Source organism: Rattus rattus, chromosome 2 (genome assembly GCF_011064425.1).
Source record: "Rattus rattus isolate New Zealand chromosome 2, Rrattus_CSIRO_v1, whole genome shotgun sequence".
Lineage (NCBI taxonomy): Eukaryota > Metazoa > Chordata > Mammalia > Rodentia > Muridae > Rattus > Rattus rattus.
In genome coordinates, this window is record NC_046155.1 from 204496396 (window position 1) to 204512821 (window position 16426).

General features: G+C 39.5%; 2 protein-coding genes across 5 annotated transcripts in view; both read right to left on the minus strand.

Annotated features, from left to right (window-relative positions):
- Nucleotides 1-16426, minus strand: part of Trmt11 (tRNA methyltransferase 11 homolog) — a 445416-nt gene that overhangs the window by 278495 nt on the left and 150495 nt on the right. The window lies entirely within an intron of this gene.
- On the minus strand, nucleotides 1271-6443 carry Cenpw (centromere protein W). Of its 2 annotated transcripts, XM_032894854.1 has the most exons (3): nucleotides 6197-6443; nucleotides 3780-3893; nucleotides 1271-2523 (listed from the first exon to the last, which is right to left on the minus strand). In XM_032894854.1, exons 1-3 carry the CDS (start codon nucleotides 6314-6316, stop codon nucleotides 2497-2499), a joined length of 261 nt encoding a protein of 86 aa, XP_032750745.1. In that variant the 5' UTR covers nucleotides 6317-6443; the 3' UTR covers nucleotides 1271-2496. The 2 variants fall into 2 exon arrangements, with proteins under 2 accessions (XP_032750745.1, XP_032750746.1); XM_032894855.1 differs by lacking the exon at nucleotides 1271-2523 and having other exon boundaries at nucleotides 3776-3853.

Here is a 16426-nt window from a genome sequence, read left to right on the forward strand (position 1 = left end):
TGAAATATACATTTTAAAAGTCTAATAAAAAATAAAAATAAAAAAATAAAAAACAATCACCTCACCTTCTTTTCCTATTTTTAAATAATGTATCACCTTGCTGAGACAGGTTTCTGGTATTCTATATACTTGCATACTCTGTGGTGTAGGCTCTTCTAGTGTCTATATAAAAGGACCTTTGTAGTAGGTTGACATCCGTGTTTCAAATTCAATTTCCACAAAGAGTTTCTTTTCTTTACCTTTTGGTAACTGGTCTAGGAAACAAAATTTTTGTTTTAGCTATACTTTGTGTTTGGAGTGAACCTGCCACTTCCTAACATGGCTAATACTCAGATAGCTAAAACAGTCTAGCTTGGGTTTGCTATGTAATTTCAAGAAGCTTCATCTTAGATCCCTATATGCCAAACTACTTATAAACAAAGCCAATCTGATTCAGATCATTTTGCAAATAAACTTGATTTGCTTTTGTTAAAATTCTGTGTGGAGATATATATATATATAGATATATATATAGATATATATATGCATGCATTTCTGCCATGGTATGCACGTAAAGACCAGAAACAACTCTGGGGAGTTGGTTCTCTCCTTCTATTGTAACATGACTTCTGGGTACCAAACTCAAGGCAGAAGGCTGGCATCAGTGTCTCGAATCTGTCTTTAGCTGCTGAGCCATCCCAGTCACCGCTTAAATTTATTTTTAAAGAACAACTGTAATATGTGCTATTAGACTTTGACTGTTCCTTATTTTTTAATTTTTAAAGTACCTGTAGATTACATCTTAAGTCCTTCAAAGTTACTACAGTCTTCCTTCCATATAATTTGTATTTCCTAAATCTTTGTAAGCTGAAGGTTAGTAACATAATGTAAATGTCACCAGAACTCACTTATGAGTTCTGTGAGATAAGAGTATGTGAGTCCCGTGACCTTTGGACTTTTAACTACCAGAACTGACACAAACCTGCTTTTAAGTTTCCTGGTGTATGGCAATATGTACTAGGAGCCCCAGCATAGACAAAAGCCACTGTGCAATGTGTGCAAATGAAAACTACACAGTCCTGTCAAAAACTTAAAATAACAAAAAAACTGTTTACTAAAATGCAAATAGAATTACTTCTATCCACTGTTGGTAAAAATGTACCACTCTACCATAGTCTAGTTATTTTGTTTTTGTTTGTTTGGGTTTTTAAAAGTTAAGCATATACTTGCCATTTGACCCATCAATCACACTTCTAGGCATTTTTTTTCTAGATAAAAATGAAACCTTATACACATTTTAAAACAATGTTTACAACCATTCATAGAAATTTTATTGGACAAAGCAAAATGCTCTTCAATAAGCAAACAACCATAAAAACATGGTGTGTCCGCACCACTCAGCAGGGAAGTCATGCAGTTTCTGGAACAGAGCACAAGGTATTACACTGAGTGAGAGCATCTCCAATGCTTCTGTCTACACGCTTCCATCTCAGCGCTGTAGAGCTGGAGGAGAGTTGGTATGGTAGCGAGGTATGAAGAGTTAGGTGGTAGTGAGGCAGCTGGGTGAGTATAAGACAGAATCAACGGGCCCTCGGGAGTACTGAGCTAGTTCTATACATTGGTCATACATAATTGCATGAATCGGCACACATGATAAAACAGCACGGAGCCACATACATACTGTTCCAATTAACAAGTCCTTGCTTTTGATATGTTACACCATATGTTCTATATAAGCAGTGAGGAAACTGAGTGCTTGGTGTGCAATGTATGTTCATATTAGTTCTGCAACTTCATACATTATCGGAATTATCTCAGAACAAAAATTTTAAAGTAAAAATTGGATAATAAGGGTTGGGGATTTAGCTCAGTGGTAGAGCGCTTGCCTAGCAAGCGCAAGGCCCTGGGTTTGGTCCCCAACTCCGAAAAAAAGAAAAAAAAAAATTGGATAATATGCAATAAACTTCCAAAAGACTGCCATGGAAAATGCTTTATCTACTAAATCCTGAAGAAAGTATGTCAGTTTGATTCGCTTCATTCACATCTTCTTGTTTGTGGTTTATAGACAAAAACAAGTTTGTAAAATCTTTAGCTGATGCTTACTATCTTCTCGTTTAGAAACTTTACTATTACTACTAGTATAACACAAAACTAGTGCTTTCTGAATGCATCCAAAATTAACATACTTAAAATGTACCCAGATTTTACTGTATGTTGCTTTCTCAGAAATTAAATTCACTGCATAATTTTTGCTAAATTCAAAGCTTCAGTCGAAGGAGCACACATCTCTTCAAGCTATTCAATGTAGCATGATTTTATTTTTGACACACTAAGCAACAACACAGCAACACAAAACTCAGAAGCCATTAATGAATAAAGCATAATTCCTTAAAAGAAACAAAATGTACATACAAAGTTTTAATAATCCACAATATAAACCGATACATACAAAGTGTTTTTATGATCTGTTATGACTTAAATTAACACATCATATAATTCTTAAGCACATGTTGACACCTATCCTTTGCTCTTCTTCAGAATTACCTGTAAGGGAGGAAATGAAGACATATTATAGCTACAGAAAACAAGTCAGAATCACTGAGTTGCAAGGTAACTGTTTGACATTTCTCTAATACAGTCTACCTCTCTCAATACATAGGAAATATCCCTAGATTACCAAACCTGGTTTTAGAGTCACTTTCATTCACAAACCTTGCCAATTATAATCCAAAGTATCAAAATGGTTGATTTCAAAATAGTTTTTGGGTGTCATGTCATGTGTCATCCCTAGCCCCAGCCTGCCAACAAATTAATTAGAGTATTAAAAAAAAAGTTCTCAATCTCAAAACAATTATAAAGTAGTATCAAGCAGTATAAATCCTCACAACGAAAAAAAAATCTCACAATTAAGCTGGAATTTTAACAGCTGGTCATCTTACTTTGAATAAGTTGCTTCACTTACAATTTTCAAAACATAAAATGTTTCAGAAATAAGACAAAGGGAAATATTTAGCTGTAAAAATCCTGGAAGGATGAAGCTCTAAGTTAGCTTCAAAACTATACAATTGAAAATAAAAATTTAAAAGAATCTGGCTACTACAGTTTAAATAGAAAAACAGACCTTGGGTCCCATGGGCTAGTTCAGCAGGTAGAGACACGAACGGCTAAGTCTGATGACCTGTGTTTGATCCCACATCTTACAGAGGACCAACTGCCAAAAGTTGCCCTGACCTCCATAGGTATGCCATGACAAGTGATAGGTGCATACATGTACATGTGTACACATGCACACATGAATGCAGGCACACAATAAAGGCTATAAAAATTTTAGAGTGTGATATATTTTTGAAAAAACAATGGTCTAAATTAAAAACATGTACATATATTTTATTCTTAATGTCCTTAATCATTGCATTATTTTCAGGAAAGTCCTTATTTGGATTTTAATAGTTGTGGTGTTTCCCACTGCAGAGTATATAGAAGCCTCATAAAAATTGCCAGGGCATGCACGATGCCTCGGCTTCCACGACTCTGTCACCCAGGCCAGCAAGCTACTAGAATGGGAACTATAAAAGAAAGTATCATGTGCTTAAACAAGTTTACACAACACTAACTATGCTATGTATTTTAACCTTGTTGGTGCGCCTCACAATCTTGCCTAACTCTTCTAGTTCTATGCTAGCCTACAGAAATCTCGAAATAAAAAGTAAGTGAATCAGACAAAGATGATGGCCATAGCAGTATTTTTAAAGTTAACTCTTGCTTACTTGAACTTGTTACTAAGAAAATGTATAGTTTACCTTTGCTGCCGCCTGTACATGATCCTTTTTGATAACTCCAGATTTACTTGCACAAGCATTTGTCCTAGACTCTTCTGCCAGTTTCTGAACAAAGAGTAGGCAATTCAAATGGATCTTTAAAAACAAAACACATGTAGTATTAGACAATATATAAACCTTTTTAATGCAAATTTATTACTCAACTTTCTAACCCACAGCTTCTTCCAGGTGTGTGATGGCACTATTCACAACCCGTTAAAAGGTAGCTTTCACAATTTTCTTTCTTTTAGTACCTGTATCATTTACCAAGTATTCCAAACAATGATGACTTAGAAGATTCAGGGCATGGGCTAAACAATGAAGACAAATGCTCCAGATTCCAGTTCCCAGACTAATGGAACAATCATCCCATAAGGCTGCATACTACACTGAGAGACAACATCAGAATTTGAAACACTGAGAATAATAACATCTCAACAACTAATTGGTATGGTACGCATACAAAAGAACAAAATGTGTTGCTTTAAATGGTGCAAACTTTATGAATGGTATGGAATGCTTTATTGGGTAAAATTATGAAGTTAATGGAGAGCAGAAAGCCATAAGCTTCAATGTCAATGAACAAAAGCCTAAACAGGAACTGTTTAACAAAACTGACAGAACATGAAAACAGAACCTATGAGCAACGAACGACTGGCAGAGGGATCTAGAGCACTCTACCAGAGATGCTTGAGCAGGGCCCAACAATCCCTTGAATTAGCCAGTGGTCTTCTGTATAGTCGTCAGGTGGGTTTCGTTCTCTATTAGGCTCCAGGGAAACACAGTAAACTATCAAAAGTGTATTCCAAGGGAATCCAGCTCACTTACACTATCTCAACCATCACCAAGGTGTTGGGGGATGGAGAAAAAAAAAACCAGCAAAGATATATAACTTTCTCCTAGAGTAGGAGAAAGGAAAACAAGTGACAGAAGAGGTATTACCTGCCACCACCCAGGGGAATGGGCCTATATTTTGGCTCTAGAGATTAAAAACAAAAAACAAAAAAATCTGAGAGAGAAAAGTAGATAATTCTGAAATACTTAAAAACAAAAACAAAAACAACAACAACAAAAAAAACAAAACAAAACAAAACAAAAAAACCAGTATCTGAAGATGGCTCAGTGGTTAAGAGCATTTGCTGCTCTTCTGGAGGAGCCAAGTTCTCAGCATCCATTGTCAGGCAGCTCACGATTGCCTTAGCCAAAGCTACAAGCACCCTCACACATATGGCATTCACTCACAGACACACACAAGTAAAAGCAATTGTTAAATAAATCTTAAAGGGAGGATGGGACACAGCTTTAATACCAACACGGAGAGGCAAAGTCAGGATGATCTCTGTGTGTTCACGGCCAGTCTGGTCTACCTAGAGTTTCAGGCCAGCCGGCAGATACATAGTGAAGGCCCCTCTCAAAGAAAATAGAAACCCTGTAAGAAGCCAAAAGATGGGAAGACAGAGGAAAAATAACTCCAGTTTTTCACCTTCGTCTAGAAGAGACGTGCACTTTCAGAACAGAGGAAAAGGAAGTATTCCTATGGCTCAACCTAGGGACATAATATTACTTCTGTAGATGAAATGTGTTCCAGGTAGTCAGAACACAAACTGACATGGTGAGCGACTTAATCCCAGTCAGCACTTGGGAGGCAGAGGCGGGAGGGGGACTTGGGGAGTGGTCTGAGTTCCAGCCTAGTCTACAAACTCCAGAACTGCCAGGGCAGTTACAGAGAAAACCTGTCTCGAAAACAAAGATCTTTAATATTTAGAGTGGTAGTGGTGGTGGCAGAGGCAGACTGATATTTTGTGAGTTCGAAGCCAGCCTGATCTACAGAAAGTTCCAGGACAGCCAGGGCTACACAGACAAACCCTGTCTTGAAAAACCAAACCAAACCAAACCAAGCCAAACCAAACCAAATTAAATCAACAAAGCAACAACACCCCCCCCCAAAAAAATAAAACAGAACAAAAACAGGCAGAAACATGGAGCTGTTTGATTTTGATTGAGGCCAATTAGTGGCAAGCATCATTATTTCGCGTAAACATGAGTCTGAAAAACTACAGTCTTGAAAGTTTTAACAACTTGACGCCACAGCTACACGATCACTTTTGAGTCACTGTCTTTGGAAGAGACAGTGCAGCACACAGGAGCTAGGGGAGGCAGAAGGCCAAATCTCTCTGTAATGGGTTTACCTTCCAAACCCGGCTCAGTTGAGCTGACCACAGAGCCAGTGAACTCAACGGTTGGCGCCGGAAGTAATGAGGGGCGGGGCTTTTCCGCTAGTCTAAGAACTCGGGTCTTCCTTCCGCATTCCCCGGGGCAGGGGCGCTCGGCGTCTTGATGAGGTTGGGGTGCTAACTGTCGGGGCTGTCGGGCCGGAAGGCGGAGAGAGGGGGACTTACCAGGAGGTCGCAGCGCTTCTCCAGACTGAGCCGCGGCTTCTTCTGCTTTAAGGTGCGCTTGAGGAAGGCGCAGGGCGCCTTGCGCCTTATCCGCCTACAGACTGTGGTGGAGAGCACCATCTTAGCGGCCCGTCGCACTTTCCACAGCCCCGGCTTCCGCGATCACAGGGCCGCTCTCTTCAGACTCACTTACTGCTTACCACCCGGGACTCCAGAGCGGTTGATTTGAAACTGCCGCCAGTCGGCGCACGGCAGTGACGTCAGTCGCAAGCTACACCCACCACAGCACAGGCGGGGGATGGACTCCGCAGGGAAAGGGTGTGTCCCACTGCTTCTAGGGCTCAGGCTTGCTTTGCTATATTTTTCTTTGCAGATCTATAGAGCTTGGTTCCACAGAAAGGATGAGAAATTCTGAAAATAATCACTAGGCTCAGTAAAGATCTCCATATAGCAACTGGATTCCAACGGATTAGAAAGTAAATGAAAGAAGTTTGTTTACTATTAGGATTCCTTAAGAACTTAGGCCCGATTTTCTGATATTACCAGCAAGCAACGTACGCTTTTGTAATATTGCATTTGGTTTTACATGAGATTTTTTTTCCTTACATCAGATTTTCTTCACAAATGCCTGCCCTCAATGCTCCCTTCCTTAACTTCCCTAGAGATTTCAAATATACATTTTTCTTTTATTGAAAATAGATTTATTTTTTCATAAGCTATATTCCGATTGCAATTTTCCCTCCCCTAACAGCTCCAAGATCCTCCCAATCTCTGTGCCTATTCAAATCCACACCCTTTCAATCTCTCCTCAGAAAACAAATCGGGATCTAACAAATAATAATAAAATAAAATAATATAAAACAAAAACAATCAGGAAAGGGAAAAAAAGAAAGGATATAGATGCAAAAACATGCATTTGAGCACCCAGGAATTCAATAAAAAAGAAAAAAGCAGAAGTCATGTTATATATTCTATGGACCAGTAAAGTTAAAATAAAATGTCCTGACAAAACATTATGACACCATCGAGTTCTAGTTGTGTTAGCTAGCTACTGCTGGTCATGCTTTTAAGAGTGGTTTTATGGGTTGGGGATTTAGCTCAGTGGTAGAGCGCTTGCCTAGGAAGCACAAGGCCCTGGGTTCGATCCCCAGCTCCGAAAAAAAGAACCGAAAAAAAAAAAAAAAAAAAAAGAGTGGTTTGCAGCCACAGTGGAACACTGTTAGAGAAAACTAACTTTTCATTTGCAAGTGTCTATCAAATGGAGATTATTTCTCCGTTAGGGATGGGGTCATGTGACTACTTCTCCCCTCAGCAATGGGGACCCAATTGGCACAGACTCATGCTGCCCTCTGCATTCTGCAACAGTCTCTGTGAGTTCATATATGCATTACTCCTTCTGTGTTTCAAAGCTCATACTCTGCATACTGTCTGACTATTGGCCTCTATATTTTCTCCCACACACTTCAGGAGGAGAATAATGGTGACTGAGCAAAGCACTGATCTATGAGTATAGCTGAATGTCATTAGGAATCCCTTTATGGCTGTTTCTTTAGCAGAACAGTAGTATTTGGTTTTACTTAGACGTCCCTAACCTGTCTGGTCTCAGGTTCTCTGACACATGGACAATGCAGATGATGGGTCCTGTGGTGCTTTGAATAGGAATGGCTCTCATAGAATCATGGGTTTCACTGCTTTGCTATAGGGAGTGGCGCTATTAGGATGTGTGGCCTTTTGGAGTAAGTGTGGACTTCTTAGAGAAAGTGTGTCATTATATAAGAGGGCTTTGAGGCCTCCTGAGCTGCCTGCCTACCGAAGACAGTCTCCTTCTGGCAGCCTTTAGATCAAGATTGCATGTTGATCTAACTCTCAGCTCCTTCAGCGCCATGCCTGCCTGCTGCTTGCTTCCCACCATGATAATAATGAACTAACCCTCTGAAACTGTAAGTCAGCCTAACTGAACGTTATCCTTTAGAAGAGTTGCCTTGGTGTTCACAGCAATGAATCCCTAAGACAAATTCTATCTCGTACAGTGGGCCTTATGTCCAATCAGTTACAGGTTGGCTACTCCCGCAAGCTTTGTGTGATTATTCACCAGCACACTTCACAGGCAGATCATCACGACTGAAGAGTTCGTAGCTGAGTTGGTGTTTACCTTTTTCTTTGGTAATGTGATAAGTACCTCCCAGTACCATGAACCCTAATTTGTAAGGATGAAGGTTCTAGTTAAACACCAGCTCAACTTATCCTGTTTAAAGAGTTGTGTAGGTGTTATCTTCCAGCAATGAGGCCCTACCATTAGTTTGTAGGAAGCAACCAATAACATTGTGTTGTTGTAAAAGTATAAAAAATAAAAAAAGTATTGTTGTCTTTTATCCCCACTAGGTCTGGCACCACTGTGCCCCAAGGTATCTTCTGGGTATCTTGCCAGAAGCACACATTCCAATTCTGTGGTGACCCAGACCAGCCGCCCCACACTCCATTACACTTAAATCTGCACATGAAAGAACACACAACACAATAACCTTAGATCCAATTGATAAGATATAATTGCCCACCTAAACATACAAAGCCCAGTACCATCCGTCCCTTAAGAACATTAATAACAACCTGTAAATACACAGAGCAGAATCTCTATGTCCTGCCATATTGTCCTGCCATGGCTTCAACCCTCTTCCTCCTTTCTCTTCTTCCTTTCTGTTCCAGTCTCCTCTTCTTCCTTCAAACTTCTCTCCCGCCCATCTCCTCCAATGACAGACCTCCTTCTATCCTGTACCTGCCCCTCACCTGTATTTTACAAATTCAATGGGGAGAAGGTCTTGGTGAAGTCACCTGAGTCCATGACTTGGCAGCTGTCCTTGGGGCAATGGAATTAGCATCAAAATACCTATAAATCCAGGGCAAACCACAATTCCCCCTTTTTGTCCAGTTAAAAGGCCTGTTCCCTTATGTATAAAGTGAGTACAATTATTACCAGTCTATAATTTATAAAACATACGATACACTCAAAACCCAGTCCATCAATTTTGTCCATTAGCTAAAGAACCTTGTCATCTATCCTAAAAGACTATAATTCTATACCTGACTTATATCCTGGTTTGAGATCAATCATATGCCATCTGAAAAACCACCCTTTCAAATTTATTATCCTTCTCAATGCTAAATAGCTTGGGTTATCTACAAGACTACCAGTCTTCAACCACATCAGAAATCTGGGAATGACCAAATATCTATACACATAGGAAGCCCAACATGGCTTCCAGAACTGAGAGGGTGTACAGACAAATCTCCACTAGCACAGTTCCCTGTTAGCAACATGTGAGCGCAAGTCTTCAGCCTTCTGACCCAAAATCAATTGACAGACTGTAGAAATGCAGATTTTGCTGGTCTTAGTAGAGTTTATCAGTCAACTATTCTGCATCATTTGTCCTTTTCTGAACAGTATTAGTCTGCAGATGAAACAGGCAGTTTTGTCCAGTGACTGCTTAGCCACAAAGTATTGCCTCACCTGGAGGTAGAGATGTTCAAATTCTTCATTAAATCCACAAAGGGGAACTGTTAGGAGCAGATATGTCTCGACAAAAGATAAATAAATTAAAATCTCAAATTTTGTGGATTTCTGAGGTTTTTGAAAACCATCTATCTATATAAGACAATCTGGACTGTTGTCTTTATATCTTAATGTTATCTTGAAAGTACTCTCACAAAGTTAGAGCCATGAATTTGCTATTTGGCCCTTAACTCACATGTGTAATCAACTCAGAAGTTTGTAATGACATCATTAAAAGGAATGGCTCTAAACCTTGTACTTTAAAATTTTTTTTGACAAATAAATTCTATACCAAAGCAAAGATAAGATTTTAGCTTAGTTACCAAATGAGATTATGACTGTACAACTCAATCTAGCTAATTCCTCCTTCTTAAATTACAACCAATTTTAAACTCATAAAAACAACTTTAGAATAACCTCTTTCAGCCCCCCAAAAGTCCAGGGAATTGGGACGACGACTCCTCCATAACTTCTTCAAGCTGTATGTAGGTCTTGGGGTATCCTTGGTGGTAGGAGGAATGAAGCAAATGTTGTAGTGGGATGGGTCCTCACTGGACCCAGCTGAAAGCCCTTGAGACCAGGAATCCAAGTAGGCACACTCTGCAAAATGCAAATCTCAAGATAAAAGTTTAGAATTGAGATATCTTTTTGTTTGATTCTCCTGAATCTAATTTTTCAGATGGTCTACCTCTATCAAATCTGATCAGTATGACTCTGTGAGGTTTCCAGAGCCTAATCACAGTTTTTAAAAACACAAAGACAAAAACTTTCTCCCAAAATACTGTGTTCCTTAGTCTGTAACTAGAAAAGCTTGTATCTTGCACTCTCTCCCAGAGTAATAATATAACCATAAAACTCAAAGTCACACCCATTATGAATATTAAACAATTTTTTACAAAAGGAAGTAAACTAAACAATGAGCCTGATAGGCTTTTGTACTCTGTGATATCAGGAAATTAACCCAAAATTCCTGTGGAACCCACCTAAAGAGAATTTGAGCTTCCTGTTGTGGTAAATATCAAAAGTAAAAACAAACCCTCACTACCTAGTATCAACAAGTCATATGACCTTAAGCAGGATAATTCATAACACGAATCAAATACCTTCTATCAATTCTAAAACCAATAAGCAACATATTAAACCAGGACTTTAGCCCAAAATATAGCCATCTGTTAAGCTCTCTACCTGGAGCCACAGAATATTATTTAACCTTAATAACTTCTATTATATAAGTCTGCATTCATTCTGCCTGGTGTTACAGACATTTATCACAACTCTCTACTTGAAGTTAGTGACTAATTTTTCCTATCTAAGTTCTGAACCGTGGGTGAAAATCCCCACCTGATTCAGATAATCTCTTTACCCTCTTCTTTCTAAAAACAAACTTAATCACCTTTTAATAATACCTGTCATTAAGAAGTAGCTTGTCTAACTAGGATTTCAACCCAAAATTCCCATGGAGCCCACGTTAAAAGGGATATGAGTATCCCAAAAGATTTTCTAAACAACTTTCTTTTAAAAGCAGCTTTTAATCTCTAACTCTCTGATCTGCCATTACTTATCATACAGCAGAGGACCTACAACCTATCAGCCCAGGCTACTTCCCTGTTTCTTTGTTTAAATTCCCGCCCTTGAGATATCACATGACTTAACATGGTGCTGGCCTCCTCTTAGAAAATAGAAACTGGGTTGGGGATTTAGCTCAGTGGTAGAGCGCTTGCCTAGCAAGCGCAAGGCCCTGGGTTCGGTCCCCAGCTCCGAAAAAAAGAAAAAGGAAGAAAAAAAAAAAAAAAAAAAATAGAAACTTTCTCTCAATTCCTAGGATTACTAGTGGATTCTTGCGCATCACATTAGTTCGCCATCTGTTGTTGTAAAATATAAAAAATAAAAAATATATCACAGAATTTATTTGTCAAAAAAGTTTAAAAGTACAAGGTTTAGAGCCATTCCTTTTAATGATGTCATTACAAACTTCTGAGTTGATTACATATGTGAGTAAAGGACCAAATAGCAAATTCATGGCTCTGACTTTGTGAGAGAACTTTCAAGATAATATTAAGATATAAAGACAACAGTCCAGATTGTCTTATATAGATGGTTTCAAAAAACGTCAGAAATCCACAAAATTTGAGATTTTAATTTATTTATCTTTTGTTGAGACATACCTGGTCCTAGCAGTTCCCCTTTGATAGATTTAATGAAGAATTTGAACATCTCTACCTCCAGGTGAGGCAATACTTTGTGGCTAGGCAGCCACTGGACAAAACTGCCTGTTTCATCTGCAGACTAATACTGTTCAGAAAAGGACAAATGATGCAGAATAGTTGACTGATAAACTCTGCCAAGACAGGGTAATCAGCCCTTCAAAATCTGCATTTCAACAGTCTGTCAATTGATTTGAGGTCACATGTTGCTAACAGGGAACTGTGCTAGTGGAGATTTGTCTGTACACCCTCTCAGTTCTGGAAGCCATGTTGGGCTTCCTATGTGTATAAATATTTGGTCATTCTCAGATTTCTGACCAGGTTGAAGACTGATTATAGTCTCATAGCCTATCAGGCTGTTTAACTCTGAAAATACCTATTTTATTGGATACTTATCAGATAGTATACAAGCAAGCCAAGATATAATATAGATTTTAAGCCTTTCTTAAGCTGGAATGGATAACTAAATGTTCTGCTTAACTGTTATAGTGTTGGACTGGGTGTTAGATATATTTTATGCTTTGAATTACAAAATGATAATAGTTGTGCTCAGCTTATATTTGACAGAAAAGTTGTTTTGTTTTATTTTATTAGACAGAAAGGGTGAAATGTGGGGTGATGTCACAGGTGAGGCAGGTACAGTAGAAAAGTTTGAAGGAAGAGGAGGAGACTGGAACGGAAAGAAGAGTCAGGAGGGACAGGAAGAGAAGCCATGGCAGGACAATATGGCAAGTGATGTTAAGATTCTGCTCTGTGTATTTATAGGCTGTTATTAATGTTCTTAAAGGATGGATGGTACTGGGCTTTGTTTTGTTTTGTTTTGTTTTGTTTTCCGGAGCTCGGGACCGAACCCAGGGCCTTGGGCTTCCTAGGCAAGCGCTCTACCACTGAGCTAAATCCCCAACCCGGTACTGGGCTTTGTATGTTTAGGTGGGCAATTATATCTTATCTATTGGATCTAAGGTCATTATGTTGTGTGTTCTTTCATGTAGTGATTTAAGTGTAAGGGCATGTGAGGCAGCCGCTAGTCTGCAGGCATGTGAGGCAGGGCTAGTCTGGGCTGCCACGGAGTTGGGATGTGTGCTTCTGGTAAATATCTAGCAGATATCTTGGGGCACCACGGTGCCGGACCTAGTGGGGATAAAAGACAACCTTACCTTTTTTCTTTTTTATATATTTACAACAACAACATTGATAATAGTCTTAGTTCTTTGTGAGTTCACATTCGACATCTTTGGCCAACACTTGAGGCTTCATTTTATGACAAGAGATGTCTAGTTGAGTTCAGTCCCTCCTGTTCTCCGAGGATTCCTTTTAGATCATCTTTATATATGTATATATTTTAGGAAGCATTTACTCTATTAGTTATTCATACAAACTTTCCAGTGACCCTTAGTTTTGAAAGACCCTCAGAGAGAATCTTCCTTCGGGAAGGAGATCCCCAAGCCCAATGACCAGGCCGAGTCCACTTGGATGCAATCAGCAAGAGGGTTTATAGGAAAACACAGGTACCTGCGGGCACACAGTCTCTTCGGAGGACTTGCGCGCCCAGCAGCTCCAGCATGGGGCTTTTATAGGGATTGGGGAAGCAGAAGCGGGCATACAGAAGCAGATGCATGGTTACAGGGACTTGATTGGTGGATTCAAATGAGGCTCGGATGCAGGGTTACGCAGCAAAAGAGTCCGGAATGTCAGGGGCTAGGGGCTTATCCCTTCCTGCCAGATGGCCTATGAGTCAGTTCTGATACCTCGGGCTGCTTCTGCATTCCTTCTTCCTTATCTTAGTGGTCTGTCAGTTTTAACGGTGGGGCAGGCCCCACAGGGCCTGGGCGTGCCTGGACCTGCCCAAGCCTGTTTCAGCTCTGAGTCTGTGAATTTTGAAACTTACTCTTTTAACTTCATATTTTTAAACCTTAAATCTGTATAATTTTCCTTTCAGGTTTAGCTGTCTCTCCCCATATTCTCTCCTTAGACCCACTTGTCCTTCCTATCCCTATGGGACCGTCCCATTCCAGTCCACTACTCATCCATTCATAACTATTCTATTTCTCCTTCCTAGAGTGATCCAATCCTTCAACCCAGTTCTATAATACATACTTAACTTCTGTAGATGTATGTTGAATACATAAGAGATAATTCTATATTTAAGAGAATGCAGGTCATACACATTTTTTTTTTTTTTTTTTTGGTTCTGAGTTACCTGACTCAGTATATTCTTTTTCTACCTCAGTCCATTTAACTGAAAATTTCATGATTTAATTTTTGTAACAGCTGAATAATATTTCTTTGTATAAATGTACCATATCATGCCTTGTTTATCCATTTATCCATTGATGGACATTGTGATGGCTTGCATATGCTTGGCCCTGGGAGTGGCACTATTAGAAGGTGTGGTTTCATTGGAGGAAATGTGTCACTGTGCGGGTGGCCTTGGAGACCCTCCTTTTAGCTGCCTGAGGAGGCTCAGTCTGTTCCTGGCTTCCTTCAGGTGAAGATGTAGAACTCAGCTCCTCCTGCACCATGTCTGCCTCGATGCTGCCATGCTCCCACCTTGATAACGGACTGAACTTCTGAACCTGTAAGCCAGCCCCAATTAAATGTTGTCCTTTATAAAACTTGCATTGATCATAGTGTCTCTTCACAGCAATAAAGTCCTAAGACAGAAGTTGGTACCAGGAACTTGGTTATTGCTGTGATAGTCTTGACGCGCTTTTGTTTGGATGAATGTGGATTTTGGGACTTTGGATTTGGAAAGCAGTGGAATGCTTTATTTTTTTTATTTTTTATTTTTTATTTTTTTTTTCAGAGCTAAGGTTTTGGTCAAAATTTACTGTGATCGGCAAATTTGGTTTTGAAAAAGCATAGGGTTGAACCAATTACACCCAGGAAGACTCACGATTCCAATTACCATTCAACCATCCTCCAAGATTGAGCATATGGTCACTGAAATATTTGCTTGAAAATGAGAATCTACAGCCTTAAACTATGAATGCCCTTTTACCCAATGACTCTATTTATAAGCATTCATCTTAAGGAAATACTCAAGTGCACAGTAATGTAATGATTTGCATAGCAAGCGTATTCTGTGGAGAATATTTATAGTTATTCTTTTTAGCAAAATCCTAAATTTCAATAATAGACAATTAATTCAGTGAAATACAGCTCATCTCTATAATTCCACAGGGCTGGTGACTATTTAGCTGAGGCTTCCCTGCCACATTATGAAAGCCCAGTGAGTTTTGGCAGGTCCATGAATAACTTGCCATCTCTCCAACTCTTCTCATCTTGCTTTGTTTTCTTCCGTGTCCTGCATGGCGTGGAATTACCTGTAGACAATCTAGGACATATGTGGTTGGTGTCTCCTCTCTTGTCAAAGGCTGTTTTAGAGCTGAGAATGCTTTAAATGGGACTTAATGGGCTATCTTAGTAGGAATGTGGAAGTCTTTGTTACTGAGAGTGACTTGAATTGTTCAGGCCTGACCCAAGTTTTCAGAGAAGAACTTCAGTATGTGCTATAAAAACTGCTTTTATGGTATTTTGGTGAAGAATGTGGCTGCTTTTTGCCCTTGTCTGAAGAGTCTGCCTAAGGCTAAGGTGAAAAAACTCAGATTAATTGTATTGACAAAGGAAGTCTCAGAAACACCCATCATAGACTTTCTTCTCTGGTTAAGTCTCATGAAGGGCATTTTAATGAAAGAAGGGAAGTTGAGAAAGGAAAAATACAAAAATATGGTTCAAGTGTTAAAGAAACACCCAGACATGAAATGGAGCTGAGTCCTGTGTCCAAGGATATTAAATTAAATTAAGGGAGTAATAGCTTTGGGGAAAGATCCCACCCAGCTAAGTTAGCTTCAGGCAACTTAGTACAAACCTTTAATCCCAGGAGACAGGCATACAGATCTCTAATTCAAGGTCAATCTACAGAGCAAGATCCAGAAGAGCTAAGTTTAGGCAGTAAAGGGCTTAAAAAAGAGGAAGCTAGTGATAATGTAATAGAACAAGGGGGCCATGTTCCGGATCCAGCAAGCAGCAGAACTCAGTAGCTTCAGCCATGTGCCTCTGGCTTTTAAGAGCTAAACAAAGAATTCACAGCTGAGGAATGCCGAATGGCTGAGAAACACCTAAAGAAATGTTCAACATCTTTAGTCATAAGAGAAATGCAAATCAAAACAACCTTGAGATTCCACCTCACACCAGTGAGAATGGCTAAGAAAAAAAACTCAGGTGATAGCAGATGCTGGTGAGGATGTGGAGAAAGAGGAACACTCCTCCATTGTTGGTGGGATTGCAGACTGGTACAACCATTCTGGAAATCAGTCTGGAGGTTCCTCAGCAAATTGGACATTGAACTACCTGAGGACCTAGCTATACCTCTCTTGGGCATATACCCAAAAGATGCCCCAACATATAACAAAGACACATGCTCCACTATGTTCATAGCAGCCTTATTTATAATAGTCAGAAGCTGGAAAGAACCCA